At 44.4% G+C, this 27368-nt stretch overlaps 1 protein-coding gene across 3 annotated transcripts in view; it reads left to right on the top strand.

Annotated features, from left to right (window-relative positions):
• The window catches only part of LOC145344575 (anoctamin-4), a 162553-nt gene extending 139260 nt beyond the window's left edge, over positions 1 to 23293 (top strand). For 2 of the 3 annotated variants that reach the window (XM_080191774.1, XM_080191776.1), the window contains exons 19-28: positions 2675 to 2732; positions 8241 to 8338; positions 10528 to 10566; positions 11955 to 12097; positions 14131 to 14283; positions 14754 to 14901; positions 16395 to 16514; positions 18606 to 18711; positions 20761 to 20973; positions 22464 to 23293. In XM_080191774.1, coding sequence (XP_080047900.1) covers positions 2675 to 2732; positions 8241 to 8338; positions 10528 to 10566; positions 11955 to 12097; positions 14131 to 14283; positions 14754 to 14901; positions 16395 to 16514; positions 18606 to 18711; positions 20761 to 20952 — 1057 coding nt within the window. In that variant the 3' untranslated portion in view covers positions 20953 to 20973; positions 22464 to 23293. The remainder of the gene's footprint in view (positions 1 to 2674; positions 2733 to 8240; positions 8339 to 10527; positions 10567 to 11954; positions 12098 to 14130; positions 14284 to 14753; positions 14902 to 16394; positions 16515 to 18605; positions 18712 to 20760; positions 20974 to 22463) is intronic. The other variant, XM_080191775.1, reaches the window with a different exon arrangement.
• Positions 23294 to 27368: the final 4075 nt, after the last annotated feature.

Here is a 27368-nt window from a genome sequence, read left to right as displayed (position 1 = left end):
ATGGATTGGCCCTGCCAAATTGCCCCTTAGTGTCACAAGACGTGTAGGCTGGATGGCTTGGCCATGTTGAATGTGTGGATTTACAGGGATGTAGGCATCGCTGGAAAAGCCAGCATTTATTGCCCATCCTCAACTGCCCTTTGTCTGGAGGGCAGTTAGGAGTCAATCAGATTACTGTGGCTCTGGAGTCGTATGTAGGCTAAACGGTAAGGATTTCCTTCCCTAAAGGGATATTGGTGAATCCAATTTATTTTTACAACAATTAATGGTGACCATGGCAACTGAGACTCACTTTCAATTCCAGATTTTGTGAATTATATTTCTGCCGTGGTGGGGATTTGAACTCGCGTCCTCTAGAATATTTGCCTGGGCCCCTGGATTTCTAGTCCAGTGACATTTCTGCCTCCCCTAGGTCCCTTGGTATCCAAGACCATATTAAACATGTTTGAGTGAATGCACAAAGCTCACTGGGTTAGAAAATTCCAAACATTTGCAACTTTCGAGTGATGAAATTGCTTCTTCTCTTAGCTGACCCCTAGAGGATATATCCTTAATTCTAGAGCCACCAACTGGGGGAAGTAACACTTACCCATCAAGCTCTCTCTCCATCTTGCGTTTTAATGAGATCACCTCTCAGATTTTCTACAATCCAAGAATTAAAAAACTCATTTCACTCCTGTCAACGGCATGGTGGTGCAGTGGTTAGCACTGCTACTTCACAGCGCCAGGGGCCTGACTTTGATTCCTGTCTGTGCGGAGTTTGCATGTTCTCCCTGTGTCTGCGTGGGTTTCCTGAGTGTTCCAGTTTCCTCCCCACAGTCTGAAAGATGTGCTGGTTAGGGCACATTGACCCAAACAGGCACCAGAGTGTGGCGACTAGAGGAATTTCATTGCAGTGTTAATGTAAGCCTTACTTGTGACTAATAAATAAATAAACTTTAAATCTCTCCTCCCTAGAACAATCCTGCCGTCACATTAATATATTGTTGCAATCCAAGGCAGGTCTACCCTTTCTTGGGTAAAGAAGTCAAAACTGAACACAGTGCCCTGGATGTGTTCAGGCCAGAACCTGAGACAATGTTGCCCAGATTTCCTTATCCCTTCATCACAAACCCTTTCTAATAAAGGCTAACACACCATCTGCCGCCTTATTGGCTGGCTGTTACCTGCATGTTAACTTTGATTTGTGAACACAACACCCAAATCTCTCTGGTTACCAACATTTACTGGCCTCCTCACTGTTTGAGGAAAATTTAAGCTTTTCCATCCTGAGACTGTAGGAAATAGAAGGCCATTCTGCCCATCGAGCCAGTTCCACTATTCAACAAGATGATGGATGATCTGATTTGTATCCTTAACCACGTTCCAAAGCAGCCAGCAAAATTAAGGACCCCACGCACCTCTCTTCCACCTTCCTTCAGGAAACAGATACAAAAATCTGAGATCACATACCAAATGAGTCAAGAACAGCTTCTTCCCTGCTGCTGTCAGACTTTTAAATGGACTTACCTTGCATTAAGCTGATCTCTCTCTATACCCTAGCTATGACTGTAACACTACATTCTGCAATCTCCCCTTTCCTTCTCTATGAATGGTATGTTTTGTCTATAGTGCACAAGAAATAATACTTTTCACTGTATATCAATACATGTGGCAATAATAAATCAACTCAAATCTGCACTCCCAAACCACCCCTGGCCCCAGTAACCCTCAACTCCCCCATCAATCAGAAATCTGTTTTTTCCAATACATTCCCGAGATGTGGACATCACTCTCTGTGCCAGCATTTATCGTCCTTGGATAGAGTGGCTTGCTAGGTCATTTCAGACAGAAGTTAAGAGTCAAACACATTGCTGTCAGTCTGGAATCATATGTAGGCCAGACCAGGGTAAGGACAGCTTGGTCTTCAATACTAAGCCATTGAAAAACATGATGGTCGGCAGAGAGTTAGAGAGAAATAGAAATGAGCCAAAGTGAAAATGAGCAGATGGGAGGAAAAAGATGGACATTGGCCGGATATCTTTCTTTTAAAGTATTTAAAGTTTATTCATTTCTTCGTGTCACAAGTAAGCTTACATTAACACTGCAATGAAGTTACTGTGAAAATTCCCTAGTCGCCACACTCCAGTGTTTGTTCAGGAGAATTTGGCACAGCCAATCCACCTAACCAGCGTAATTTTCGGACTATGGTAGGAAACTGGAGCTCCCGGAGGAAACCCACACAGACACAGAGAACGCGCAGACTCTGCAGAGACAGTAAGTCAAGCCAGGAATAGAACCTGGGTCCCTGGCGATGTGAGGCAGCAGTGCCACTGTGCCATCATATTCTTGAACATGATCCTCCTGCACCGAGGGGATTCTACAATTCTGAAGTTAATTGGGATATCCTGCTCAACTTCAGGAGTCTCTGATTCTCACAATATGCCGTGCAGATGAACTATTCTGATGTATGCCATGTGCGCGTACAGACTTTTGTTTTGTAGTCTGTGTTTATTTGTGTATGTGTGGTGTTTTACAATCCCAACTTATTATCCAAAGCTATTGGGAGCGGAAGTGTTCCTCAATGCCATTTTTAATTGGGCATTGGAGTATCTCTATCCCTTAAATAGGAAAATATTTCTTAATATTTTATGCTAAATAGGTACTTTATGTTGGTGATTCCTTTCTATAATAGGTTAACAGGACGCCCAGGAGCCTATCTGAGAGTTCTGAACCGCTGGAGATTGGAGGAGGTTAGTAGCCCTGATTTGAAAATTACAGCCTTGTAAAAATTTTTTATGCATGCGCATTTTTTTAAAAATATGTCTCATTTTTCTATTTGACAAGGATATTCCAGAACAATCAGTTTTTTTGTTCAGTCTTTCCAGGGCAAACTGCGTGGTTAGTTTCTTCAAAAGAAAATATCAGGAAGCCTGAGTCATGTCCAATTGTATCTGGTGCATTCTTCCAAACGTTGTATTTTTATCCGTTTATGGCATGTGGACATCGTTGGCCAGGCCAGAATCTATCGTCCATCCTCAGCTGACCTTGAGAAGATGGACCTTGAGCCACTGTGGGTGTACCTACACAAGGTGAACTAGAGTTAGGGAGGAAGTTCCAGGATTTTTGACCCAGCGACAGTGAAAGAATGGCGATTATATTTAGAATCAGGGTGGTGAGTGATTTGGAAGGGAACTTCCATGTGGTGGTATCCTTGTGCATTTGCTATCCCACTCCTTGCAGGTGGTCAAGGTCACAGGTTTGGGAGTTCCTGTTTAAAGGAGCCTTGGTGAGTTGCTGCAGTGCATCTTCTAGATGGTACACACGGCTGCCCCTATTCATTGGTGGTGGACAGAATGAGTTTGAGCGGTGGACAGGGTGCCATGCAAATGGGCTGCTTTGTCCTGAAATGTGTTGAACTTTGCGTGTTATTGAAGCCACACTCATCCTGACGTTCCCATGTCGCTAAATTGCCCCTTAACATCAGGGGAGAAATGTGTGGGGTTACAGGGATATGGCCTAGGTGTGAATTGTTGTCAGTGCAGGTTTGATGTGTCAAAGCCTCCTGCACTGTAGGGGTTCTACGATTCTGAAGTTAACTGGAGCAACGTGCCCACCTTCAGGAGTCTGTGAGAATCAGAGACCCAGCTAATGTGCTGTGCTGATTAACTATTCTGGTGTAAGTTGTGTGCAGACTTATTCATTTTGTTGTCTGTCTGTTTATTTGTGTACATGTGGTGTTTTACAATCCTAACTCATTACCCAAAGCTATTGGGAAGAGAGGTGCTTCTCAATTAGTTTTCCGGAACTCCAGCCAGAGGGAGCTAGACTCTATGGCATTGAGCCCCTGAATACAACTTACCCCAAAAACCAACCCCTCCACTGCCAAAGGGGGAAAAAGTTAACAGTTCCATCCTCGTCCCAATCTTCTATATTTCAATTCTAACTAGATTGTTGGTGGGGGAATATTTACAGGAAAATTACAAAGAGTTGGGTTCACAGTGTGTTTAATGCGGAAGATTGAGTAAAACAATTTAGGTTTTAACTGTACACAAGTTTACCATTAAAAATATGCTAGATCATCTGCTGGCTACACGTTGCATAAATCACAAAGCAAAATGAATCCCGAACTTCCAAAGAGGATCCAAAATTCACACCTAGACTTGCTACAGATAGCAGATTTCTTAAAGAAAGGGAATAGATCCATCAAAGGAAGATTACATTAATCCACAAGTATGTGAGAGTGAGAATAGGTCTGAAATTAATATTGAAGACTTGAGTTTGGGTGGACATGCTTGTAATGAATTTTGGGGTGTTATAATATTTTTTAAATGTTTTAATCTGTCCTTAAAGTCACAGAGCCAGTGCTCAGGAGTGGAATGGCTAGACCTAAAATGTATTCCTTGCTCCAAAAATCAATTGGATCTAATTCATGGTCCCCACAAGAAAGATAAACAAGATCCAAGTTATCGAGATGAGGCATTGCCCCCCCCACCCCCCTTCAAATCCTGGGATGGATCTAAAGCTTTATCTGAGCTAAAGTGTGAGATGGCTTTGAAAAATGAGGTTAAACCTCGTTTAGCTACCCTTTTCATCGACTCTTCCCCAGCCCGATCCTATCCTCATTGTCCATAACCCTGTACAATGTACATCGCAGCACCTTGCGTACAAACTCGAGTGTTTTTTAAATGCAATGAGGATTTCTGCTTCTACCACCCTTTCACCCAGTGAGGTCCAGACCCTCATCACCCTCTGGGTGGAAATAATTCCACCAATCCTTCCACCACATAGCTCTGGATAGAATGGAAGAGTATCTCGATTGTTACAGACAGACCTTTAATTGGGCATTGGAATATCTCTGTCCCTTAAAGAGAAAACTATCACTTAAAGTATCTATTTAGCATGAAGTATTAAGTTGGTTCCTTTCTATAGTAGGTTAACCGGATGCCTGGGAGCCTGTCTGAGAGGTAGGCAGACAGACATGGTTTCTATCTGTCCATGATAGTTCATATCTTCAAAGACATTTTTTAATTCATTCATAAGACATGGGTGTCACTGGCTGGCCAGCATTTATTGCCCATCCCTAACTGCCCTTGAGAAGGTGGTGAAGAGCTGCTGCCTTGAATGATTTGATACAGCTGAGTGGCTTATGGGGCCATTTCTATGGGCAGCTGAGAGTCAACCACATTGCTGTGGCTCTGGAGTCACATGTGGGCCAGGCTAGGTAAGGATGGCAGATTTCCTTCCCTAAAAGACATTAGTAACCCAGATGGGTTTTTACAACAATTAACAATGGTTTCATGGTCATCAGTAGATTCTTAATTCCAGGTATTTTTAGTGCAATTAGAATTCAATATCTGCTGTGGTGGGATTTGAACCAGGGTCCCCCAGAACACTAGCTGAGTTTCTGGATTAACAGTCTAGCGATAATACTACTCGGCCATTGTCTCCCCATATAGATCAATGTTTATGATCTGGAGGAGGGAACCGAGTGTAGGGTGTCGAAATTTGCTGATGACACCAAGATTGGGGGAAAGGCAAATTGTGCGGAGGGTGTGGAGAGTCTGCAGAAGGATCTAGATAGGCTGGGCGAATGGGCCAGGAAATGGCAAATGGAATTTAATGTTGGCAAGTGTGAGGTGGTCCACTTTGGTAGGAAGAATGGTAGGAAGGACTATTACTTACGGGGCGAAAAACTGCAGCAGGCGACGGTGCAGAGGGACCTCGGGGTCCTTGTGCATGAGTCGCAAAAACCCAGCTTGCAGGTGCAGCAGGTGGTCAGGAAGGCGAATGGGATGCTGGCCTTCGTAGCGAGGGGGATTGAATATAAAAGTAGGGAGGTCTTGCTGCAGCTGTATAGGGCATTGGTGAGGCCGCAGCTGGAGTACTGTGTGCAGTTTTGGGCGCCGCACCTGCGCAAGGATATTTTGGCCTTGGAGGGAGTGCAGAGGAGGTTTACTAGGCTGATACCGGAGTTGAGGGGGTTGAGCTATGAGGAGAGGCTGAATAAACTAGGCTTGTACTCGTTAGAGTTTAGAAGAATGAGGGGAGATCTCATTGAGACGTATAAGATGATGAATGGGATGGATAGGATGGAGGTGGAGAGACTCTTCCCGCTCAAAAAAGACAGTAGGACTAGGGGGCACAGCCTCAAGATAAAGGGGAGGCGGTTTAGAACGGAGTTGAGGAGGAACTTCTTCACTCAAAGGGTGGTGAATCTCTGGAATTCTCTGCCCATTGAAGTGGTGGAGGCTGCCTCGCTAAATATTTTTAAGAAGCGGGTTGATGGGTTCTTGATAAGAGAGGGGATTAAGGGTTATGGGGAGAGGGCGGGAAAGTGGAACTGAGCCACGACAGATCAGCCATGATCTTATTGAATGGCGGGGCAGGCTCAAAGGGCTAGATGGCCTACTCCTGCTCCTATTTCTTATGTTCTTATGTGAGAGGATGCCTGTGTGTGTGTGTGTGTGTACTTGAGTCCGTTTAATCATTGATGGGATGTGGGTGTCGCTGGCTAGGCCAGCATTTATTGTCCATTCCTAATTGCCCCTTGAAGGTGGTGGTGAGCTGCCATCTTGAAACCGCTGCTATCCCTAAGGTGTAGGTACACCCACAGTGCTCTTAGGGAGGGATTCCAGGAATTTGACCCTTTTTGAAAGTGAAAAAACAGCAATTATATTTCCAAGTCAACATGGTGTGTGGCCTTGGGGTTAACTTGCAGGAAGTGGCGTTCCCAATCTGTCTGCTGCCCTTTTCCTTCTGGGGAGTAGAGGCTGTGGGTTTGGAAGGAATCTTAGTGAGTTGCTGCAGTGCATCTTGTAGATGGTACACACGGCTGCCACTGTGACTAAGCTAGGGTAAATGTATGGGGATAGGGCCCGGGTGAAATTGTGGTCGGTGCAAACTTTATAAGACCCTTGTCAGACCCCACTTGGAGTACTGTGCGCAGTCCTGGTCGCCTCACTACAGGAAGGATGTGGAAGCTATTGAGAGGGTGCAGAGGAGATTTAGAAGGATGTTGCCTGGATTGGGAGGCATGTCTTAGGTTGAGGGAGCTCGGTCTCTTCTCCCTGGAGAGACAAAGATTGAGAGGCGACCTGATAAAGGTTTATAAAATGTTGAGAGGAATAGATAGGGTGGATTCTCGGAGGCTATTTCCCAGGGCTGAAATGGTCGCTATGAGAGGACACAGGTTTAAGGTGCTGGGGAGCAAGTACAGAGGAGATGTGAGGGGTAAGGTTTTCACTCAGAGGGTGGTGAGTGAGTGGAATCGGCTGCCGTCCGTGGTGGTAGAGGCGAACTCACTGGTGTCTTTTAGAAGACTTCTGGATGAGTACATGGGATTTAATGGGATTGGGAGTTACAGATAGTTCTATGGCCTGGTAGGTATGGATGTGATCGGTGCAACTTGTGGGCTGAAGGGCCTGTTTGTGCTGTTATGTTCTATGTTCTATAAACTTAATGGGCTGAATGGCCTCCTTCTGCACTGTAGGGATTCTATGAAAAGCTTCGACAACACCATTCTCTATTCAGCAATGTAACTATTATTTCACAGTGAAATGATTTCATTAAGTTGACCATTTATAAATATCAAAGAAGCAGTGTGATAGTAATCAATATTTTCTTCTGGATTGAAGTAATTTACCTTCCAGTTCCCCCTTCACGTTACTGTAAAGTGAGACCACCTCTCTCTAAAACTGCAGTTTATTAAAGAATAAGGTTGTATTTATGCTTGTTTGTGTTGTTGTAATGTAGAAACTGCAGCAACCAATTTGTGCACAGCAAGCTCCCACAAATAGCAATGACTGGATAATTTTTATCTTCAGTGACGTTGATTGAGATAATTAATGGCCTTGGTGGGGGGGGTTGCGGGGGCCTCCCAGGAGAACTCCCCTCCTTCTCCTCCGAATAGTGAGTGAAGGATCTCTCGCACCCAGCTGAGGAGGTCTTGGTTTTATTGCCATCTTTTAATAATGGCATCAGCAGCAATGCAGCTCTCCCCCTCAGTACTGACAATGGGGACCTTTGGAATGGGACTGTGTGGAGTGGGGGCGGCGGGGGGGGCAGATTTTGGAATAAGTCTTTGGGATAGGACTAATGAGTAGGGGGGCGGGGGTATCTTCGCAATGGGACTGCAGGTCATGATTTTGAGAGTTTGCCACAATTAACCTGCGGCTAACAGTTGCTGTGTTGAACAGAATCCTTCGATAACTGTCACTTTGTCAATGTTTCTTACACCCTGCCTTTTTGCCCAATTGCAGTGTCACCCGAGTGGTTGCCTTATCGATCTGTGTTTGCAGATGGGAATCATCATGGTTCTGAAGCAAAGCTGGAATAACTTCATGGAGCTTGGCTACCCGTAAGTAGCTGTGACTCGCGCCTGGTCAGGTTGTTCGAGAACAAGAAGAGTCTGCTGTGTTTGTGCCCTGTATCAGCTCGCTAAATCCGCAAGATCGCCTGTGTTTAGCCTGCTTCACCTTTAGTGCCAGACATCGCTCATTGTCCCCGCTTAGGGGGCAGCTTATCCGTAACCACCCTCCATTTCTTGGTTCATCCCGACCCCCTAAGCCAGGAGCTGGAAACCAAGGCAGCAAATGGGAGTGTAGCAGCAGGCCCTACCCACTGTGTACACCTGAGATTAGGACATCCTGACTGTTGTAGACGTTACACCTGTGGTATCATATCAGAAATTAGGCAGCACGATGGTTAACACTGCCACCTCTCAGCGCCAGGGACCGGGGTTTGATCCCAGGTGTGGGAGTCTGTCTGTGGGAAGTTTTGATGTGGGTAAACTCTCCATTCACCTGACGAAGAGGGTGTCCCTCGAAAGCTTGTGAGTATATTATCAAATAAATAGGTGGGAAGTTTGCACATTGTCCCCATGTCTGCATTGGTTTCTTTCGGGTGCTCTGAATGAAAATGGTGGAAAATTCCTGAGCTTGTACCTGTTTACTCGAGGGTGGCACAGTGGTTTGCACCAGGGCCCCGGGTGCTGTGGGGTCCTGAAAAAGTTGGCTGCTTTTTGGTGCTGCCGTGGGAGAGGGGACAGAGAAAAGAAACAGGAGAAGGTCATAGTTCTGTTGAAGGAGCGTGGAGCAGTGAAACCACATTCAAGCAGCACGGTGGCACAGTGGTTAGCACTGCTGCCTCACAGCGCCAGGGACCCGGTTCAATTCTGGCCTCAGGTCACTGTGTGGAGTTTACACATTCTCCCCATGTCTGCATGGGTTTGTTCTGGGTGCTCAGGTTTCCTCCGAAAGACGTGCAGGTTAGGTGTATTGACCAGGCTAAATTCTCCCTCAGTGTACCGCAGTGTGGCGACTAGGGGATTTTCACAGTAAGTTCACTGCAGTGTTAAGGTAAGCCTGATTGTGATAATAAATAAATAAATGAATAATCTTGTTAGACATTGAACTGGGACCTCAGTGGAAGATACAGATAGTGAGCCAGAAGGTTGGTGGGGGGGAGGTAAAAGGGACCTCAAATCACACTCTTGCACTCACTTGCATGAGTGATGTTGAAAGAGCTAGGAGACTACATGGATAATGAAGATTCGCTTCCTGTAGGTGATTTTTTTTTTTAAAAAGAGAGACAGGCATCACTGGCTGACCAGCAGTTATTGTCCATCGCTAGTTATCCTTGGCTAGGCTATTACTGAGGGCAGTTGAGAGTCAACCACATTGCTGTGGCTCTGGAGTCACACACAGGCCAGACCAGGTAAGGGCAGCAGAGTTTCTTCCCTAAAAGGACATTGGTGAATCAGATGGCTTTTTCCAACAATCGACAATGATTTCATGGTCATCAGTAGATTCTCAGTTCCAGATATTGAATTCAAATTCCATCATCCGCTGCGACAGGATTCGAACCCAGGTCCCCAGAACATTAGCTGAGTTTCTGGATTAAGAGCCTGGCCATTGCTGCCTCTATGGGTAGCACCCTCGGCTGATATAGAGCTCAAAAAGGGAGTGAGTAAAGTGGGCCGTGGTGGAAAGGTTTATATTCTTGGGAAGTTGTACATTCACTGGAGGCAAGAAAGAAAAGAAACAACCAATGCTTGCATTTATATAGCACCCTTAAACATTGTAAAACACTGCTGTGAAGCTCAAAGTGCTTTGCTGAGTCACACAAGGATAGGTGGCTAAAAGCTTGGTCAAAGATTTTAAGGAATGTCTGAAAGAAGAGCGGGGCACAAGAGTGTAGAGATTTAGGGAGGAAATTCCAGAGTTTAGGATTCCACCAGCAGCCAGTAGGGGAGAGTTTCTAATCAGTGGAATTGTAAAAACTATCGAGCATTTGGCCATTCAGCCCATCAAAATCTGTGCTGTACTATCTACTCTCATCCAATTTCCTTTCCTATAACCTGGTCCATGTTCCCAATTCACCAACCAGTGCAAACAATTTTTCACCCTTTGTCATTTTGAAACCAACTCCATTCCTTCATTATTTGAGAAAACCATCATCTAATTGAGCTTTCTCACCGCTGCACTTTTTTTTCCTTTCTCTTTCTCTCTCAAACTCTCTTCTGTTTTTCTTTTCTACTGCTGCCAGATTCCAGAGGGCTGCCAAAAAGGTTTTTGGAAAATTATGGTTAGTGCCTCTGCCATCTTTCTTTTTCCGCCCCTCAAAAACTCCTTCATTCACCTCCATCTCGATGGGTTGGAAATTTCACATGTACCGTCTCTCGTAGCGGGTGTGATTTTCCGCTTGGCAAAATCAGTTGAGTTTGGGTTCTCCTCCATTGTTGAGCTGCTTTTAACGGTCCCCTTCTGTTGCATTGAAGCAGTCACCCAGATACAAGGAATTAACAACATTACACTCGTGTCTGGGGAGTGTCACTGGACAGAAAATGTCATAAATGATTACTGGGGTAACAACTTACCTGTAAACACTCTAACTTCTACTGGATTCTCAACACCATGAAATAACCAAAGAATTTGTATAGCGCTCTATTACATTTCTAGCGGACCTTAGTGCTGTCCACAGCCAGTATATTACTGTTGATATGCAACCACTACACGTGTGCCTTCAGATCCCAGAGAGAGCAATCTGGCCATGTACAATGAAGGAAAAATGTAAATGATGTCTTGCCCTTACTAGAACAGCCTGGGAGAATTGCAAAATGGTTCATTTTTCTATTATCTGCATAGCGAAAGAAACAGTTTATAATTCTGCAAAAATGGTAACAGTAAATGGAAAATCTAGCCCACTAAAGAGTCATCTGTTCATACACTATTATAGAAGAGCTGTGTGTCTGTGTGTCTGTGTGTTAGCGGAACATAAATGGGCTGAGTTTCTCGTCAGGTAGCTTTTAATGATTTATATTGAGAGTGAAGCAGTGAGTGTTTTCCCCCTTTGGTTGAATCTATAATGAGGAAGGAACAGAGCGAGGATTCTGAAGAATGAATGAGTAAATTAGACAAATTTATTCTCATTTGAGTTACTAGAATATAAAATGTTGTTCTGCAAAAAAATGACTGAAGAAAAGGCTGTGGCAACATTCCAGTGGGATCTGGCAGCACGTTGGAACAGGAAGGGGAAGGGGTGAAGAAAAGGGATTGGAGTCTGTTGTTGAAGGGATACCCACCAGATTAGCTTCATGCGCTTGAGTTCCAAGGAGGGACTGTGGGCTAAGTTCAACTTCAGTGGGAATGCTAAATGGACAGCCTTGTCTTCAGCTGCCTAGGTCCTTGGCCCTGGAACTTCATGCTGTGTCTTACACCCATCGTCACACACTCGCCGTCCTGTGCATGCACGCTCTCTCATTTCCCCTCCCTTGGCCAAGATTTTAACCCAGTGTTTTATTTGTGAACAATAATTGGTGCCTTGCTAGTTTTAATCAAGAGTTGATGAGACTCGAAGGAAAGCATTCGTGGAAATATTGTGAAATGGCAGTTTCACAGCACGGTGATAAAGTTGGTTATAAGATGTAGTTTTTATACTTGAATCTCATTCTTTGGGGTTTGTTTTTACTCTAGTCTGATTCAGAACTGGTGGACAAGAAGGAAGTTGAGACTGGAGCATGGGAATAATGGCAAACCCATCTTTCCACAATGGGAGAAGGACTACAACCTGCAGCCAATGAATGCTTACGGCTTGTTTGATGAATATCTGGAGATGAGTAAGCCAGGTTTCAATTATTAATAACAATATCTTCAAGAAACAAGCTTTCACAGCGTGAATCACACTGCCAGTTGGGTGGATATTTAAACTAAGTAATCAAGTTTAAAACGTAGCAATTGTGTAGTGACGGAAATAGACAAACTCTGCAGGTAACCAGGAAGTGGTGGATGGGATATTTAAAGAGAATATTGAATTAAAACGCTATTAAAATTACACACAATCCCTACAGTGCAGAAAGAGGTCTGCGCCAACAACTTATCCCTGTACCCCCATGTTTACCCCATTAATCCCCCTGACACTATGGGGCAATTTAACGTGGCTAATTCACCTAACCTGCACATCTTCAAAGTGTGGGAGGAAACCAGAGCACCCAGAGGAAACCCACACAGATATGGGGAGAATGTGCAGACTCCATAAGTGGCCCGAGGCCAGAATCGAACCCGAGTCCTTGGTGCTGAAAGGCAGCAGTGCTAACCACTGTCACCATGCCATCCTCAGTACAAATCTAGGGACATGGGGGGGGTGAAGGCAGGATCAGGACATTGAATCTGATATTTAACAGTGGTCAGCGCTGCTGCATCACAGTGCCAGAGACCCAGGTTCGATTCCTGGTTTAGGTCACTCTGTGAGGTGTCTGCATGTTTTTCCATGTCTGTGTGGGTTTCCTCCGGGTGCTCTGATTTCCTCCCACATTCTGAAAGATGTGCAGGTTGGGTGCGTTGATCCAAACAGTCGCCAGAGTGTGGCAACTAGGGGAGTTTCACAATTTATTGCAGTGTTAACGTAAGCCTTACTTGTGACACTAAATAAACTTTTTAACTTTATGATCAGAATAGATGGCAGAGCAGGCTTGATGGGCTGAATGGTCCACTCTTGTCTTTAGTTTCTATGCATGTTTCTATGTAATGCACCTTTCCGAAGTATTAGACACTGAAATGCATCTAGATTTTATCATTAAGTACTTCACTGAGGACCCAAGCCCACATGGGGAATTGGACTATGTTTTGGTGCCTTTCCATACAATGTACACAGTTGAATATAGACAAACTCCTAAACTGCCTTGATTGATCTAGTGCAATAACCAGTTCTGAAATTGAGGGATTTTCCAAACTTGGTACAAATACTAACTCCCCTTGCTTCTAGAGTTTTGAGCTGTGGGGCGTGAAGGGCCTTATCAGTTGACAGGTACTGAGAGTCTAAGATCGACCTGAGGGCCTGGGTAAGATGCTCTGTTGGAGAGTTTAGTGCAGACTTGATGGGCTGAATGGCCTCCTTATGCCTTGGAGGGATACTGTGGTAACTGCCTAACTTAATCCAGGGGTATGTGCTCATGTGTACTGAAGTTGGCGTTATGCTTGGTAGCATACTGTTTACTAAACTGTAGAATTCTTTTGGGTAACAGCAATCTAAAGGCACTCAGCTGACCCGTAACACAAACAGTGCTGGACACCGTGCATCCAATGTAAGGTCCTTAGTTACTTGTGCACAAATGGAACATTCTACGGCCAATACAGAATGGCCGGAGCAGTTCTGAGGTTACAAAGAAACAGCTGAGCAGTTATCATCAATTACAGCAAATCAGGAACAAGAGATGTTTCACATCTTCCATTGACATACATATCCACCAATCATAGCACAGCCTTTTGTCCTTTCTTATCCAATAGAAAACCAATCCTTTTCGCGTAGTACGTCCCCATATCTTGCTGTTTGGTAATTGCCATGGTAACTTGTTCTTTGTTTGTATCCTGCTGTCCTGACCTGGAATGCTGTGTATATAGAACAAGATTTTAGATACACTTGCTTATCCTGTGTATGTCAGTGTTAGTCTTACTGAAGGTTGTGTTTGGCTAATAATCATTTACTTGACCGAGTTTTTATTTTGACAGTTATGGAACTATAATTTTCACAATTGTTGTAACCTAACTTCCACAACACCATTCAGTTAGTGTGGTGAGTTTCCTGAATGTTTTATAGCACAATGTTTGCCTTGGGCTGTTTGCTGATTGTCGATGCATCTCCTCTTCTTTTCAGTTCTCCAGTTTGGTTTCACAACGATATTTGTAGCAGCCTTTCCACTGGCTCCCCTCCTAGCCTTATTGAACAACATCATTGAAATTCGACTGGACGCCTACAAGTTTGTCACGCAGTGGAGGAGGCCGTTAGCTTCAAGAGCCAAGGATATAGGTGAGGATGAGGCGAGCGGGTTAGAACTTTATTCCCCAGAGTTAGTCGCTGAGCTGGTGTGGAGCCAATAACTTTGCTTTGGGGCTGAATTTTGTTTCCCCACCAATTGGGATACTGGCAAACCAGTAAAAAGGTAGTAAGAAGTCTGACAACACCAGGTTTAAGTCCAACCAACTTATTTGATAGTAAACTCTCAAGCTTTCGAGGTTTGCCCCTTCGTCAGGTGAATGGAGAGTTCTGGCCTCAGACAGAGCATATAAAGCACAGACAGTTTACAGATTACTGATTAGAATGCGAATCTTTACACCTAACCTGCTATTCAAGTCTTAAAGTGGCCAACAATGTGAGTGGAAGGGCCAGAACTCTCCATTCGCCTGACGAAGAGGAGAGTTTACGATACTTTATCATCCAATTTGGTTTACAAACCTTCTGAAGCTTTCTGAATGTTGGTTCCTGGTTTGTTTATTTAGGAATCTGGTATGGAATTCTGGAAGGCATTGGGATCTTGTCGGTCATTACCAATGCATTTGTCATCGCGGTGACCTCTGACTTCATCCCCCGCTTGGTGTACGCGTATAAATATGGACCTTGTGCTGGGCAAGGGAAGGCTGGAGAAAAGTAAGTTTCTCTTTGCTGTTTGTTCCATCGTCCCAAGGGATAGAAATGAGTCTGGGCCCGTGAGCAATGGGATCCCAATAGGAGTCCTGGCTTCCATGAATTTCATCCCATTGCTTTACAGATAGCCCAGATGTGGTGATGCCACCTGGTTTAGATGTAATTGATAAATTGAAGTCCTGGATGATTAGAAGGGAAAGGGTTGAGTCAATCCCCAGGGATAATGGGGTCACCTTTTGGTTTATCAGGCCAATGGAGTGAGATGCACTGATGGTTTGACTCTCATACTATTCAACTCTGAAGCCCATGGAGAGTGGGACACAAGATAGATGTTCGCTAACAATTAAATTGACCCCCTCTTAAGTCACTAATACATATGATATCCTAACATGATAGAGCTATCAATCCAGTAGTCTTTAATTCAAATCCCACCAGAGATTAACTCCAGGAATTCTGGAATCCAGCCTTCTGATCAGAAGTACTGACCTTGACCTTGGCTCAATACGGGGAGGTGGATGGGGGAGCGGGAGCCCTTTATCCTTCAGACTGGGTGGAGTGGGGGGGACCCCTTGGACTTGTTCAATCAGACCACAGTGTTAGTTGTGGAATGACTGAGATATCTCTTGGCGTTTACCGCCTGGAGCTCAGACAGGTTGGCTTTTATCTTCATCACTCACCGGCTTATCTTGTTTGAGCTCAATGGCTTGGAGCAGCATGGTGGCACAGTGGTTAGTACTGCTGCTTCACAGCACCAGGGACCTAGGTTCAATTCCAGCCTTGGGTCACTGTCTGTGTGGAGTTTGCACATTCTTCCTGTGTCAGCATGGGTTTCCTCCAGGTACTCCGGTTTCCTCCCACAGTCCAAAAGATGTGTTGTTGATTTGAGTGCATTGGCCATGCTAAATTCTCCCTCAGTGTACCCGAACCGGAGTGTGGCGACTAGGGAGTTTTCACTAACTTCACTGCAGTGTTAATGTAAAGCCTACTTGTGACAATAATAAATAACTCCACAGGGTTCTCGGCCCAGTTTTTCACATGGAACCCAAATGCCCGTGAGCATCAGCAACCCCTGCTATCTCATAGAATCTTTACAGTGCAGGAGGAGGCTATTTGGCCCACTATGCCTGCACCGACGATAATCCCACCCAAAGACTATCCCACAACCCATGTATTTACCCTAGCTAGTTCCCCTGACACTAAGGGGCAATTTAGCATGCCCAATCCAACTAACCCATACATCTTTGGACTGTGGGAGGAAACCAGAGCATCTGGAGGAAACCCTCACAGACACGGGGAGAATGTGCAAACCCCACATACAGTGACCCAAGGCCAGAATTGAACCAGGGTCCCTGGTGCTGTGAGGCAATAGCTCTAACCACTGTGCCACCAAATAATGAATAAGAATGGTGAATGTGTGGTCTCTAAGCAGAGACTGTGAAATCGGGTGTGATTTATGCAGGGTGAGTGTTAACCAGTTGCCTGTTGTACCTTCCCAGATGCATGATTGGTTACGTGAATGCCAGCTTATCAGTGTTCCTGGTGGCAGACTTTGAAAGTCGTTCTGAACCATATTCAAATGGGAGTGACTCCTTTGGTACAGAGGTAGAGTACTGCAGGTAAGAGGCTGGGATACTCTCAACTGGCCTGAAACCAATTGATTTTGCCCTTGATGTTCATTTAACTTTATTAAGAGTGCAGTGAAAGCTGTATGAATCTAAGTGACATTGTTGGTGGTAGTCGTACAAGATGTCTGTGCCCTTATTTTTATCCTGTTGTGGGAATGTGGGCATCGCTGGATGGGCCAGCATTTATTGCCCATCCCCAGATGCCCTTGGAAGGCAGTTGAGAGTTAATCACATTGCTGTGGCTCTGTAGGTCAGACCCGGTAAGGATGGCAGATTCCTTTCTCTGAAGGCCTTTAGTGAACCAGATGGGTTTTCTCGACAATGGTTTCATGGTCATCAGTAGATTCTTAATTCCAGATTTTTTTATTGAGTTCAAATTCCTCCATCTGCCGTGGCAGGATTCGAACCCAGGTCCTCAGAACATTAGCTGAGTTTCCGGATTAATAGTCTAGCGATAATATCACTAGACCATTGCCTGCCCTCTCAGACGCGAGATCGCGCTTGGTCTGAGTGGGATTTGAACCTGTAACTGACTCAGCTGGCTACTCACTGAACTTGATATGCAGCAAATTTAATGTTGAACAAACCCATGTGCTTTAACCAGTCAGGAAGGCGACTGGGATGCTGGCCTTCATCGCGAGGGGGATTGAATATAAAAGTAGGGAGGTCTTGCTGCAGCTGTATAGGGCATTGGTGAGGCCGCCGCTGGAGTACTGTGTGCAGTTTTGGGCGCCGTACTTACGCAAGGATATTTTGGCCTTGGAGGGAGTGCAGAGGAGGTTTACTAGGCTGATGCCGGAGTTGAGGGGGTTGAGCTATGAGGAGAGGCTGAATAGATTAGGCTTGTACTCGTTAAAGTTTAGAAGAATGAGGGGAGATCTCATTGAGACATATAAGATGATGAATGGGATGGATAGGATAGAGGTGGAGAGACTCTTCCCGCTCAGAAAGGATAGTAGGACTAGGGGGCATAGCCTCAAGATAAAGGGGGGGCGGTTTAGAACAGAGTTGAGGAGGAACTTCTTCACTCAAAGGGTGGTGAATCTCTGGAATTCTCTGCCCGTTAAAGTGGTGGAGGCTGCCTCGCTAAATATTTTTAAGACGCGGGTTGATGGGTTTTTGATAAGAGAGGGGATTAAGGGTTATGGGGAGAGGGCGGGAATGTGGAACTGAGCCACGACAGATCAGCCATGATCTTATTGAATGGCGGGGCAGGCTCGAAGGGCTAGTTGGCCTACTCCTGCTCCTATTTCTTATGTTCTTATTATGAAATAAAAAAACATACAGTTGACTTTAAATATTCAGTACAATTTCCTTTGTCCTATAGCCATTTAAACAACAGCAAATACTTGTAATGCAGAAACCAAATACTCATTATCTGTCAACTTAAGGTTGATTCCCACCTTGCAATTAAAATCTGGATAGGATTTTGTCACGTGGAATCAGTCCGTCCTTCTCCACTTCTTCCAGATGTTATCTCCCTGATCCCTGGTTCTTCTCACTGCCTTGTGAACAAGCTCTTTATGTTAGCAGAGTTAAAACTCCAAAAGTTCCTTGGTAACCAGCCAACGAATTGATCAGAAATGCCAATTATGTTGGGTCAATTTGATTGATCCCCTAACTGAGTAGTGGTATTGGCCACTCCAGACCCATCAAATCAGAGTGCATTTGTTTATGTTCCAGTTAAGGAACACTGGCTCTGAAAGTCTGTAAAGAACTCCCTGTCGAGGATCAGCTGATATATCTGACATCTTGTGTCCTTTTAATGGAAACGGGCCTTCAGCCCAACATGTCCATGCTGCCCAGTTTTTAACCACTAAGCTAGTCCCAGTTGCCTGCATTTGGTCCATATCCCTCTATACCCATGTACCTGTCTTAAAATAGAGTCGTAGTCACAGGCTACCTTGGCCACAGGAAATCCCAGCATATTGAAAGAAGCAACTTGAACCAAAAACTCAAGTTCGCTGGATTGAAGATCATTCAGCAGATTAATAATTCAATCCATTCAGCTACAATACTGAGCAGAATTTAAAATTGGTTTGGTCATTTTGGACTAATTGTTTTCTTTAACCCATCTGACAGGTATCGTGACTACAGGGAGCCACCTCATTCCAAAGAACCTTACACCTACACACTGCAGTTTTGGCATGTGTTAGCAGCTCGGCTAGCTTTTATCATTGTATTTGAGGTAAGCGGCCTTTTTCATTCCTCCATTATCCCTCTCGTTGGTAATGATCACTTCAACCAGGCAGAGGGAAACAGAAGCTGGGAATGACCAGGTCAGGTATCATTCCTTCATTCATTCATTCATGGGTTGTGGGTGCAGTTAGCTTGTTGCCCATCCCTCATCTGCCCGTTTCCGAGACTGTTTTAAGAATCCCTCGTGTTGCTGAGGATCTGCAGTCACATGTAGCAAGACCAGAAAGTTTCCTAAAGGACGTTGGTGAACTAGATGGGTTTTTAGGACAATCAACAGTGAGGATCCTCGATCATCATTAGACTTCGAATTCCAGATCTTTATTTAATTCCAATTTCGCTACCTGCTGTGGTGGGATTCGAACTCTGGATTGCTACTCCAGTGACAATGCCACTACACTGAGAAACAGTTAATGGTTTCGATTGATGGTCTCTCATTGGGACAGGATTCCCTTGGTGTAAATAAGCTGAAATTAATGTTCGTTTCTCCATCGATCTAACTGACTTAAATCCCACCAGCCTCATTTAATGTATGTTGGAACTCAAAAGCCAGTTTCAACAAGTAGCAATTGGTGGAAACTAGTAGAGTCTTGAATATATCTTTGCCACACGTCATCTTTAATCCCTCCCTTCCCCCCTCCCCCCCTCCTCCTCCTCCGCCTCCACACACACACACACACACACACACACACACACACACACACACAGAGTGTTGCAGGATTCATTGCAGCAACTCAGTAAGGTTACGTTGATGAGACTAAGCTCCGCTGCCCAGAAGCACAATAGCAGCAATTATGTTGTGGGAACAGCAAAAACCTTATGTTCCTGCTAAGTTACTCTCCCAAACCAGCTCCTCCCACTGTCACCGTGTCAGAATCCTGGTTCCCAATCTAACAGCACCTTCACTCTATACAGACTGCAGTCACGGCAGAACCTGCAGTATTTTGTTGTTAGTGTGACAGAGCTGCTCTGGTAGAATCCAAGGGCAGAATGTTCCTGAGCTGGTGGACATGGGTTCAGGGTCGAGCAGGATAGTAAAGTCCCAGGAAGTAGTGTCAGGTCTTGATGCTGATGTCAGAATCCTTACAACACAGAAGAAGGCCATTTGGCCCATCGAGTCTGCACCAACTCGCCCAAACCTTATCCCTCTAATCCCACATGATTGCAGTGCTAATCCCCCAATCTAGAGGCAATTTAGCATGGTCTTGCACCCTTTGGGAGACTAAGGGGCAATTTAGCATGACCAATCCACCTAACTTGCACATCTTTGGGGTGTAGGAGAGAACTGAAACACCTGGAGGAAACCCACACAGACATGGGGAGAACATGCAGACTCCACACAGACAGTGACCCAAGCCAGGAATCAAACCCGGGTCGCTGGCACTGAGACAGACAGCAGTGTTAACCACTGTGCTGTCATCCCTCCTTGGATCGGTCGGGCCAGTAATGAAGAGCTCCTGAGGCTATTGAGAAGCCAGTCATGAGGTTCTCCTTTCTCCTCTTTCTTGAGATGTGGGTGCCACTGTCTAGGCCCAGCATTTATTGCCCATCCCTAATTACCCTTGAGAAGGTGGCGGTGAGTTGCCACCTTGAACCGTTGCAGTCCATGAGGTGTAGGTGCACCCACAGTGCTGTTAGAGTTCCATGATTTTAACACAGTGACAGTGAAAGAACGATGATATATTTCCAAGTCAGGATGGTGAGTGGTTTGGAGAGGAACTTGCAGGTCATGGTGTTCCCAGGTATCTGCTGCTGCTTGTCCTGCTAGATGGTAGAGATTGTGGGTTTGGAAGGTGCTGTCTAAGGAACCTTAGTGAGTTCCTGCAGTGCATCTTGTCATAAGTGACATGATGTCTATTTTTCAGATATGTAATCACAAATAATTCTTGAACAGTTTAGCACCTTTTGTGTTTAATGCAGTAACAGTAAGACCTTTTGCTAAAGGAAAACTTTTTTAATATTTTAAAATTCTCCCGGGAGGATTGTAAAATCTGTAATTTTTTTTCGACTGGTATGATTTACATATTTGATTTCCTTCCAGCATTTGGTTTTTAGTATAAAGAATCTGATTGCATATTTGATTCCTGACTTACCAAAAGACCTCCGGGACAGGATGCGGCGCGAGAAGTATTTGATTCAGGAGATGATGTACGAGGCCGAGCTGGAGCGGCTTCACAAAGAACGCAACGAGAGGAAAAGGAATGGGAAAGGCTCCCACAATGAATGGCCGTGAATACAGACAGCAATCACCGAGGTATCATTATTCCTTGCCTTTTAATCCTTTTATCCTTCCGTAGACCAGTGTCTTTTTAATACGAAACATTTAGCTACAGTGCTGCTTTATTGAAGTAGTGTTAATTAGGGTTTGTTTGGTGGATTGATCCATGTGATTGTGAATGGTAGTGGTTGTGGATTTGGAAGGTGCTGTGAGGAGCTGTTGCTGAGGTGCCTCTTGTAGCTGGTACACACTGTCGGTGGTGGAGGGAATTAATGTTTGAGGTGGAGGATGGGGTGCTGATTTGTGCCAGTCTAGATCGCAAATGGAATCTGGAGATGCAGTCCATCACCGGAGACTTGCATTGTCCTCGCTTGACCTGTAAGCTAATGGCTGAAGGAGTAGGATGGTTCTAACTGGCCAGGCACTGGGAAGTTTCACTGCCATTTGGAGTGCATTTCTCAAACAGGTGGTGGTTTCAAATTGGAATAACTTCAAAAACGAAAGGGTGAGATACATTCTTGAAAAATAGAAAAGACGCAAAGCTATAGGGCAAGACAGGAGATGTGGGGTAGGCCATTTAGAAGTAAGCTGAGGATAGTGAGCCTGTGGAATTCTCCACCACAGGAACCTGTGGAGTCTGAGTCGCTGAATATATTTTAACATTTTCTAGACCCTGTGTCAAGGGGTATGATGGAGAGCTGGAGTCTGGTGTTGAGATACAGGATCAATCCTGATCATTGAATGGTGGAGCAGGTTCAGAGGGCCAAATGGCCTACTCCTGGTTTGTAGAGTGTGACTAATTGGATAGTAAGAAGTCTCTCAACACCAAGTTAAAGTCCAACAGGTTTATTTGGCAGCACGAGCTTTTGGAGCGCTGCTCCTTCATCAGGGGAGTGGAGAGTCGGGTTCACAAACAGGTCATATATAGACAGAGACTCGATTACAAAATAATGGTTGGAATGTAAGTCTTAACAGGTAATCAAGTCTTTACAGGTGCAGACAATGTGAGTGGAGAGAGGGTTAAGCACAAGTTAGAGATGTGAATTGTCTCCAGCCAGGACAGTCAGTGAGATTTTGCAAATCCAGGCAAATTCTGGGGGTTACAGATCGTGTGACATGAACCCACGATCCTGGCTGAGGCTGTCCTCGTGTGCGGAATTTGGTTATCAGAGCCAAGTTGCTCTGAAAGTTTTTGTGCTACCAAATAAACTTGTTGGACTTTTAACCTGGTGTTTTGTGAGATTCCTCCTTACTATTGAAACCCTAATCCAACACCAGCATCTCCACATCCTGACTAATTGGATAGGAAGAGTTAGCGCAAACACAGTGGGCCAAATGGCCTCCTTCAGTGCTTTTTCTGATGCTAATGAAATGTTGATACCTAGGGTCTGAATTCAGTGAACCAGTTACTGTACCTCTTCCTCTCCTCTTCTTCTTTTGACTTTGCTGACGCAACTAATTCTCAATTTTTAAAACTTCTTTTCTCTCTTTCCATTCTCCCCCCCACTCCCCACAATCCCGAACAGGTTAAGCCTGCCTTCTGTGTATTTTTGCAGCTGTTCCCTGCAACTCCTGAGTACTGACCTACAGACTGAATACAATGCAGCTTTAATGCATGTCAGGAAACAAAAAAGGAATTTAAAAAAATAATCCAGTATCCAACCGTAAGAGGACGTACTGTGAAGACTTTTATGACTCGGATATGATCCTTTCAATATTTATAACGCTGTCAGCATGTTGAACATGTTATTCCAAATATGATGCGATCCTATAAGCCAATTTTTACTTGAAATGGGTAACTGTTTTACACCAGGTTGCTAAGTTTCCCCAGTTCTGCATCATCTGTCTCCCATCAACCTGACTTTTACACACACTCACCTCCAATATGTAAATAACAAATTCTGAGAACTATTTTGCATAATTTGTGTAACCTATTTGCTGCCTCTGCAATCTACTTTGATCCGCGTCTCCCACTGAACCAACACCAACCCTGTTTACAGATGTTTTTTCTCTCTCGAAGCCTGCCACGTCCTGACAAAGATGCAGACTCCCTGTAAATAGCCAAAAGCAGAATGTTGAATTTTTTCCATGAATTACGATCAGGTTTGGGAACCGGAAAGTCACATCTATTGCTTGTATATTGTGATGCAGAGATTGAAAATAAATATGCACTTGGAGTTTGAAGATGGCTGAGAAATAGTTTTTTTCCCCAGAAGCTGGTTGCAATCTGTCTCGCTTTCAATAATGCGGGGGTGGCACAATGGTTAGCACTGTGCCTCACCACGCCAGGGACCCAGGTTTGATGGCTGGGGTCACTGTCTGTGTGAAGTCTACACATTCTCCCCGTGTCTGCGTGGGTTTCCTCCCACAGTCCGAAAGACGCGCTGGTTAAGGTCATTGGCCATGCTAAATTCTCTGTGTAGCCGATCAGGCGCAGAGTGTGGCAACTAGGGGATTTTCACAGGAACTTCATTGCAGTGTTAATGTGTAAGCCTACTTGTGACACTAATAAATAAACTTTAGTCACAATCCCACCAAAAGGAACAGCTTATGTAAACTAACTAGTTACCATTGTATCTAATATCGCTAACTAGTTTATTATATTCACATCACTAATTCGTTTATATTGCCATTATATTCAAGTCACTATTTGGTCAGTTTATAGGGAGGAAATGGTATTGTCACTGGTCTAGTATTTCAGACATCCACTCATGCTCTGGGGACCCAGGTTCGAATCCCAACACAGCAGATGGTGAAATTTGAATTTTAGTAAAAAATCTAGAATTGAAAGTATAATGATCATGAAGCAATTGCCATGAAAACCCATCTGGTTCACTAATGTCCCTTTTGGGGAAGGAAATCTGCTGTTGTTGCCCTGATTAGCCTACATGACAATAAGAAGTCTGACAACACCATGCCAGAACTCTCCATCCACCTGACGAAGGGGCAAACCCCGAAAGCTTGTGAGTTTACTATCCAATACATCAGTTGGACTTAAACCTGGTGTTGTCAGACTTCTTACTGTGTTTACCCCAGTCCAACGCCGGCATCTCCACGTCGTAGCCTACGTGGCTCCAGAGCCACAACAATGGCCCTCTGAAATAATCTAGCGATGGCAACTGGGGATGGGCAACAAATGCTGGTCTTTTTCAGTGATATACACACCCTATGAATGAATTAAAAAAAAAATGTTGCAATTGTATTCAAAACTACTAACATGGTAGTTTATATTGTCATTATATTCAATATCACATCTTTAACATGACAAGTACAGATTAAAGATTTTTAATTGTAAAATGGTCCCACAATTGTCAAAGTCATGGAAGGTATGAACCAAGTTAAAGTGAACAAATAAAGAAACAGGCCGTTCGGCCCTGTCAGTCAGTGCTAGCACCCGTACTGCATTCAGGCCATTGCAATGAGAAAGATGTCAATCCAGAAAAGTGACAGCTAGCTAATGTGATAGGAGAGAAAAGCAGCCCAGGACCCAATCACCTTAACATTGGCAGAAATAATAATGGAACCCCTCCTTTTAGGAGAGAGGAAAAGAAGATCCAGAAGCCAAAAATCTAACACTGAGTAATGAGCAAAGAACTCAAAAGGGAAAATCCCTGCTTAAACCATCCCATTAAAAGTCTTAAGATGTGACTGAGGGAATCCGAGTAATGCAGTGGATATAATTTATCGAGATTTTGATAAGGTCCCAAATAATCTAATGGATACGGTCAGAGATGGTGGTGTTGGGGCACAATTAACAGAATGGCTAGCTGGCTGCCTTCAAGAAATAAGCAGTCCACATTGCACAATGAATGTCAGACTACAGAAAAAGTAATAAAGTCACCAGAGTCCCGGGTGACCATAGGCTGCTGTCCCTTTTGAGCTGACTGGTGGTGAATTAACCTGAGGATGACCACACCCTGGGCAAGGGACATGGTTGAGAAGACAGGACCCTCAGAAGTAACCTCAGCCAGTATGGGATGAACCTCTGCTGTTGACATCACTTTGCATTATAGACCAGCCAACTTCGTTAAACCAACCCCCTAAAGACTACCCAGTATAAAAATCACTTTTGCGTTCCATGGATTAATAGAGATTGTGGTGGGGTCAAATGACAAAGGACTTGAATGATCTATTGGGGGGAGGAGGTTGAGAGTTACGGAATGAATCAGAACCTCTGCTTGATTACTCTTGGGTGTTTTTCTTTGCAACCAGATTGGGTAAACTTTCTGGAGCAGTGGGAACATGAGTCAAAGGTTTACAGCATGGAAACAGGCCCTTTGGCCTAATTTGTCCATTTTGCCTGGTTTTTAACCACTCAGCTAGTCCCAATTGCCTGCATTTGGCCCATATCCCTCTTTACCCATCTTACCCATGTAACCATCTGAAGTCAAAATTGTACCCACCTCTATTACAGCCTCTGGCAGTGCAAATCTATGCCTAAATAACTCTCATAAATTGGGCATAGATATGCAATTGGAGGCATTGAGTTCTATACCTGAATTTAAGGTTTTTTTAATATGGTTTGAATGTAGTGTGGATGGGGATGGCCATGATAAAGCAATCAAAGATATCCTGGGTTTGATGGACTGAATGGCCTTGCCTTGGTGCTGTCCAACTCCATGTGACTGAAGGCAAGATTGTTGTATCCAATCCCTGTGTCACTGCAAGGTGTACAATCCGCAATCTCGGTTCTATCCTGCAAAACACACATTGCACCAAATGATTATTCCTTGTGTTTGCTGATCAAGGTGAAGAATTAAAGAATGGAAGTCATTCATACAATCCAGAGGCAGACAAAGAGATTTCCATTTGTCCTCCTTGATGTGGGTATCACTGGCAAGTCTGGTATTTGTTGCCCATCTCTAATTTTCACTGAAATATGTGCTGGTTAGATGGATACTAAATTGTCCCTTCGTGCCCAAAGATGTGTAGGTTAGGTAGATTGGCCATGCTAAATTGTCTCTTAGTGTCCAAAGGTGTGTAGGTTAGATGGATTGGCCATGCTAAAAGTGTGGGTTACAGAAATAAGGTGGGGGGTGGGAGAGGGGGGCTGAGTAAAATAATCTGTCAGTCGGTACAGACTCGATGGACTGGTCTCTTCTGCACTGTTGGGATTCTATGATTCCATGAGAATGTTGAAGTGAGCTGTTATCTTGACCCATGTGGTGTAGATACGCTTACTAAGGGGAAGTTTGAGGATCTTGACCCTTTAACCGTGAAGGAACTGCAATATATTTCCAAGTCATACTTGGAGGGGAGTTTGAAGGTGCTGGACTTTCTGAGCATTATAGGTGGTAGAGGTGTGTTTGAAAGGAGCTGCCTGAGAAACACTTGCCCCTGGGTGTCAAAAGTCCAAGGTTACAGATCAGATGCCCTCTGCCAATTTGTTAAAAATGTGAAGAAGTGTTTGCTTTTTTTGGTTGGGGGGGAGGGGGGATCCTTCTGTCATTTAACTGTGTTTGTTTTGGTCAACTGAATAGATTTACCAATCTCCACAGCCCATAGCAGGCAGTGTGAGCGCGGTTGAATGATAAGTCTGGAACCTGTAATAATTGAGGCTCCAGCTCCATCACCTTCTACTAGAAAGCGTACTGGGTATTGAAAGCGTTAACAGTAGAAATGTTTATTTTGCTGTAACTTTTTCCTGATTTTATTACATTGTAAACTCGCCACTTAGCAGATGTAAAGGTTGTCAAATGTCTCGAGTGGTTTGAATTAATTTCACTTTTTCCTAATTATTCAGATTTTTTTTTTTATTTTGTATTTTCATGTCTTCTGTCGCCCCTCGGGTGTCTGTGTCCCTCACACTGGATTGCTCTGTGCCTACCCACTCGGTTGTGATGGGCCCAGATTTTGTGATCATAAAACTACAAATGAGATGCAATTCTGATGGGGATTTGCAGATGGGAAGGTGAAGATTTGAGGTGTGATGATGGGCATGGCTGTGACTAGGACAGTAAGAAGTCTCTCAACACCAGGTTAAAGTCCAACAGGTTTATTTGAGAGCAAACGTCACAAGGTTTTGGAAACGCTGTTCCTTCGTCAGGTGAGAGGAGAGTTCTGATCAGAAACAGGGCATATAAAGGCACACACAGTTTACAGAATACTGATTAGAATGAGAGTCTTTACAGCTAATCTGCTACTCAAGTCTTAAAGGTGCAGACAATGTGAGTAGAGATAGCATTAAGCATAGGTTAAAAAGACGTGTATTGTCTCCAGACAGAACAGTAAGTGAAATGTTGCAAGTTCAGGCAAATCATGGGGGTTACAGATAGAGTGTTATATGAACCCAAGTTGAGGCTGTCCTCAGGTGTGCGGAACTTGGCTATCCACTCACCTGACGAAGGAGCAGCGTTCCAAAAGCTTGTGGCGTTTACAATCAAATAAACCTGTTGGACTTTAACCTGGTGTTGTGAGATTTCTTACTGTGT

The sequence above is a fragment of the Carcharhinus amblyrhynchos genome, chromosome 6 (genome assembly GCF_965287045.1).
Source record: "Carcharhinus amblyrhynchos chromosome 6, sCarAmb.v2.hapA, whole genome shotgun sequence".
Classification (NCBI taxonomy): Eukaryota; Metazoa; Chordata; class Chondrichthyes; order Carcharhiniformes; family Carcharhinidae; genus Carcharhinus; species Carcharhinus amblyrhynchos.
Note: the sequence above shows the minus strand (reverse complement) of the source record. Positions and strands in the feature narration are given on the sequence as shown.